Source organism: Caretta caretta, chromosome 4 (assembly GCF_965140235.1).
Source record: "Caretta caretta isolate rCarCar2 chromosome 4, rCarCar1.hap1, whole genome shotgun sequence".
NCBI lineage: Eukaryota > Metazoa > Chordata > Testudines > Cheloniidae > Caretta > Caretta caretta.
The window spans coordinates 124,876,338-124,882,337 of record NC_134209.1 but is presented as its reverse complement, the minus strand read 5'-3'; the positions used below and the strand labels follow the sequence as shown (position 1 = coordinate 124,882,337).

Below are 6,000 nucleotides of genomic sequence, written 5' to 3'. Positions count from 1 at the left end.
CTTGTGAGCACTCAGAAATAATAAACCACAGCCCTTTTTAGTTTTCTACCATCCAGTTAAAACTACCATTCACGCTGCATATTGATCAGTTTCAAAATAATACAGTGAGCCCCCCCAAAAAAGCCAAAACAACAGACACACCAGACACCACATTCATATCATTTGTAACTCTCTTTTGGAATCTCGTCTTTCACACACTGGTTGCAAAGCACTGGGATTGTCCACTCCCATTACTTGCCTCATTTCCTCTCCAATTACCTGCCCACCTCCTCTCTCATCATGTTCTCCCTGTGACAGTAAACAGGATTTCTACTGGCTTTTCCCACCTTTAGAAGGCTAAGAAAGACTCCTCTCTGCTGAAACCAAGCAGTCTGTCTTAAATCTCACCTCCTTCTTGGGCTTCCCATTCAGATGTGCCCCAGAGTACACTATGTCGGAAAGAGACTCTCCAGAAATAAGTAATATTCAGTGGAGCAGAGAAGAAATTTGTTGGTCACAGAGAGGATAAGACTGAGTGACTTAACTTTTTATTTGTGGCTTTTACTCTGAACTGTATTGGCAAGAATTGCTGTTGAGATTGGGTCATAGGGAAAGAAACAAGTGCCAGGCCAAACCCAATCCAGCCCATCCTGCCAAGGTGCATAACATCCCTGGGGGGTTATGAACGAACTAAAAATGACTGATCCTAATTGATTCATCAACAGTTTCTAATGCGTGCTGAATACATCGCTCATCATAAACAGACCAAACTGCTGACTGAGGTTCATCCAAATTCATGAACACATACATGCACTGCATCAAACAAAAAAAAAGGACATTGAAATGGTACACTAATGTTCATTACTGGCATCTTGCAAGTAGCAATGGGGACAATTTGGGTCCTTTCAAAAAAAAAAAGTATGTTCTTATTGTAGCTTTATTTCAAGGACTGTTCCTCATTAGATACAGTTTATACATTTTTGCACTATATAACAATGGAGTATCTTCCAAATTATTCCTACAGAAAATATATTACTGGTTCAAATGATAATATGACAATAGCTTCTCCAAGTTACATTTTGCTGAGTGTCAGTTTAGATCACAGGAAAAAAAAGACAAAATGCCTTGGCAAAATACCTTACAGCAGTAATGCCTTTAAAACTATTTTGAATACAGGAATTCTAATCCAATTTTACCTCAACATCAGTCAGAAAGATAGTAGGGCATATGTATACACAGTTACACTGCTTTATGGGAATATAATTCAGAAAAATATATATCTTAATTTTTCAAAGTGTGTGGTCCACTGTTTGAATCTAGGCCAATAAAACAAGATGCCTGCTGCTTTTCAACACACAATGGCGTAGCAAGTTTTCGAAACCTCTAACTGCACTACAGTGATGGTCACTGTTCAAACAAAGTTCCTGGCAACCTCTAGGCCTGTTCAAGGGAAGAAAGGCTGCCAACGGTATCAATACAAAGAAAAATATGTTCACTGAATTGCACACATTGAGCTTCTAGGAGGGTTAACAGTTCTTGCCACAGGCTCTTGACTGTAGTTTACAATATCTGCCTTCACCACCCTCTGTCATAAAAGAAAACACAGCGATTATCAAGATATCAGAAGCAGACATTGTTCAAAGTGCTACTAAAAACATTTAATACGGCAATTATTTTAATGAACCCTAGAACACAGATGTGTTACTATGAAATATGTTTGTGCTAATAAAGAATCAGTACGAACAGACATACACTGTAGTATTCTTTTTCTGGAAATTATGCGGTAAGACTTGTCTAGGTGTTCATTCTCATTCTAAATATTGATTCTTGGCACTAGATGGAAAAAGAGTGCCTTGGTTACTAAGTTTTCAAGACAATTTTGTAAGACTGATGTACGTATTAACATAACTCACTTTAAAATCATTAAACAGTATTTTCTTTAATGAGACAAGCTTTTTGTATTAAGTGTTGATGGTGGATAATAAAACAGTATCTGTTTAATAAGAATACTGTATGTGGTATTTTTAATAACAGTCTATTGTTTAACTGGAAATTTGGTATATATTGTTAGAATGAAATGGAAATTTTTCACTCTTTCTGCCCGCATAGGAAATTAAAAACCAAAACAAGATTCTGAGTTAACAAAATGACATTTCAGCAAAGTTGTAATAGGCAGAAAATTTAAGGAGCAAAACAAATATAAAAGCTAGGTATCTCCCATATTATGTACTCCACACATCTATTAGTGAATCTATTCATTAAGAACTTAATAAACTTTTGATGGGGGTTCTTTGGTGCATTCTGTATGTTGTGCAACCCTTGTACTTTACAAAGAATTTCTATGCGGATCTCATTCTGTATTTGTACATTAAAGATTCAAACCACAAGAGCATTTTATCCAAGATTATATCTGTACAAAATCAGTTTCAGTCTGCTATCAACATGTTTGCCATTAGTAATAACTTCTACCAAACCACTAATGAACTACCTAAAACTTTAACTTTTGAACTTCATCCCATTTTAACTGGCCCATAAGATACATTTTTGGATTACTATTGGTGACATGTAACCAGTTAGGACATAAACATGAAATCAGCGTACCCAGTTTTCAAATCTGGACAACAAATCTAGAGGACCCAATTCCACGTGTAGTGCTCAAATAAGGAATCTGGTGTCCATTTTGAATTGCTGTGCGTCAAATTGAGTACGCAGCTTTGAAAATTGTCCCAAAAATATTAATACATGATATTATTACAGAGCTGCGAGGAATTAATCAGTATTTGAAATTTAATTTAATCTGTGTAAATGTTGTGAAGAGATACACAACATTGCTTCACTATTAATAGATATACAGCACAGAACATTTCAGAGTGGTATTCATTGTCATACTTACTACTTCATGGAAAAGCAAAGTAATAAAAACAACATTGATTTTTACCATGATACCTGAACTATTGCACTGAACAGATTTTACTCTGACAGTTGGCAGTGCTGTAGTGTTGGTTATCTTCTTCGGGATACTTCACTAGTTCTGCCCTGACAACATGCTGTCAACCACATGTCAATATAATGGGCAAATAGCAAGGAGGAGAATGAAAAACAAAAAAGAAAATGGAGAGACAGATCAATAGCTGAAAAGAAGGAATGAATGACACAAATGACAGCACAAAAGCAAAAACAATTAACCGAAACAAAAATGCATTTCTTTCCAGGCCCTGTGCTGAATAAGAGACAGATATGCCTAGCAGAAAGTTTTATAGCGGGAGTTGGAGTAGCTTCTCAGATTCATCATCAATCATGCCCTCTCCCACAACCAACACAAAATAATCAGTTTAAGCAACCAATAAAAATGTTTTGCAGCTCAGACATGAAAAGGGATTTGAAAAAAAAGGGGGGGAGGGGGGAAGAGGACAGATTCTTTGCCTCTAATCAATGTAAATGCTACATAGATCCACTTCTATTCACAATTATATTAAAGATATGCATGCATCATTCCCACTTCAGAATTGTAGTGCAATTCCAAAATGATAAACATAAAACCTCATATCCAAATGCTTTCAGTTAGTACATGTTTTACTTGCCAACTGTTCTTAATCACTTGCAAGTTTTGCTGAAGCAATCCTTCAGTGAAGTGACTGGGACATACAACTTGCAAAAGGAAAAGTAGAGGGGATGTGCGCATCTGCATTTTATGGTTGAATTCTAATGACTCCAAATGAAGATTTCACTCAGGCTTAATAAAAAAAATTCCTTCAATGCTCTTTGCCAAATATTTGCTTTTAGTAAAAACAATCAATCCTCTGCCCAAACCTCTCTTAACCTTTATAAAAAACTTAATTGAAAAGTCTTCAGAATAAAAAATATTTATGCTTACAGGAGAAAAATACAAAGACACAAATCAAACAGTAATGCAAAATAGCAGGGGGAACCTACGACAGCAACTATATGGACTGAGTCTACTGGTTTAATATTTCAATTCTTACATAATTAAAATATATATGTTTGTTACAAGTGAAGCACAAATGGGGGAAAACAATTTTATATTTCTAAAGGAAACATCAATTAATATGGACATGAATATATAAACATTGTTTGCTGAAGATAACCTCTGTAAATAAAGCATATATGTAAAACAAGCAATAGTAATTGAACTAGACGGTAGAGTGTTTAGATTTATTAACTGCTGAAGTACTCTGCTTAAGTTTTAATTGATCAACTTCATATCTTATCAGGTGGACAAGAGTCATGATTTACTAGACTTCTGGCCTGATGTTATCAAGGGAAGGGTTGCCTAATCCCGTGTAAGGCGCTAGTAGGGGGTTCAGCATTAAACAGTGTTATCTGACCTTGCAGGACCTAATTTCTTCATACCAAGTTCTACGCTAGACTGAAGAAAAAGGGTCCTTGCAATCAGTAAGCAATTAATTGTTCCCCCCAATGTTGGTTTAAATCCCATCATGTAAACATAGCTAGGTTAGTGACCCGTGTTTAAGTCACTTTGTGGCAGGAGACTGACTAACATAAATGACTTGGATTTTCTAAAGGAATTTCAGCTAAATAAGAAGAGAAGAAACAGCATGCAACACTTTTTCCTGCTAGCTTCCTACCCATTACACACACATTACGCGTTTTGGGACATCTCTATATTAGATTGGAAGTATTAGCCAAGGCTCCAGTTTCTATCAACAATCAGATCCACAAGTTTGTTTGGCGCAGGTGCTCAGAATTCCAGACCTTGCTTAATGCCAAACACTGTATTATAGTGGCCTGGCACACTAGCACGATCACGTTAAATGGGCATTTAGTTAAAGAGAAAAACCTTCTATATCACTTAGAAAAATGTTAATTCTTGCCAATGCCCAGAAACAAAGTTGTACCGCATGCAGTTTCTATACTATGACTGGAAGTAAAAGATATTGAAAGAAAAACATTTAAGCAGTAAAGGAGCCATTTCCTTAAGTTTCAACAGCCCCTTGTGTTTTAAAAGAGTTAGGAATTTGAGGGCTGAAAATAAGATGTAATGTGTAAATTTTTTGTTTTGGAACTCTTTGACTTTGAAAACATGCTCCAAGTTCCAGTCTTATCTACTTTTGTTTTATCTGGCCTTTGACTGACTATGGGTTTGATTAGGAGGCACCATATTCTAAAAGACTGTCTTGTACCAGGTAAAGTCAACAAAGGTTTTGCTGTTGACTTTAATGGGACCAAGAGCTCCCTCCATCATGGCACAAGTGTTTTATATGTCTAACCCAAGCCTTCAAAACTTGTGTGTCAAGCCCTGCAAAATCATGATATTGGCTTAGAAACTATGATTTAAAAAAAAACAACAATACATTTGGAGTTGCTTTTATTTACCTTCTGGATGCACTGGAGTCACATTTTGAGGTTTTTTTCCATAATCATAAGGGTAAGAAACTTTTTTTTTTTAATGAAAGCAGAGATTCTCGTGCATAAAATCATGGAAGTCAGCAATGTTATTTTTGTAAGGTGTACACTTAGAGTGTTAAGCAATCAGACAACTTTTCAGACCTCGTGATTCTGTTTTGGTGTGTGTTCCTCAGACACACAGATTCTTCACTTTTGGTGGTTGTCTGAGTTCAATGTTGGGCTCGATAAATGCAGTTACAACAAAAAGTGGACCTATTACATTAAAAAAAATAATCTCCATTTCTGTGAGAGTTAGAAGGATAGTAAAGCAGCAGTTCCACTCTATTGCTTTTTTAGCAATGTACCTAAGTAGGTATTCCACTCAATGGACTAATTCCAAAGGTATCGTTGCAGTATTTAAAACAATGCACATTTTTAAAAATAGAACCCAGTTCTGATCTTTGTTTAAAAATTCAAATAACTGTATTATCTGTGTTGCTATAAAGGCAACTTAACTTTCACCAGATGCTCCTTGAATCTGAGTGCTTCAGAAACTTTAATGAATATATTCTCACAATGCTTTTGTGAAATACGGACGTTTCATACTCATTTTACAGATGGAGATATGACATACAGGAGATTCAGGGATTTGCC

At 35.8% G+C, this 6,000-nt stretch overlaps 1 protein-coding gene across 4 annotated transcripts in view; it reads right to left on the bottom strand.

Moving 5' to 3' along the window:
* Positions 1–505: 505 nt before the first annotated feature.
* RAB28 (RAB28, member RAS oncogene family) overlaps positions 506–6,000 on the bottom strand; it is a 92,383-nt gene continuing 86,888 nt past the window's right edge. Inside the window, exons 7-8 of one of the 4 annotated variants that reach the window (XM_048848852.2) lie at positions 2,926–3,026; positions 506–1,564 (exon numbers count right to left, since the gene is read on the bottom strand). In XM_048848852.2, the coding sequence (XP_048704809.1) occupies positions 2,931–3,026 (96 nt within the window). In that variant the 3' untranslated portion in view covers positions 506–1,564; positions 2,926–2,930. Of the gene's footprint in view, positions 1,813–2,917; positions 3,027–6,000 lie in introns of all 4 variants that reach the window. The other 3 variants (XM_048848853.2, XM_048848854.2, XM_048848856.2) reach the window with 3 other exon arrangements.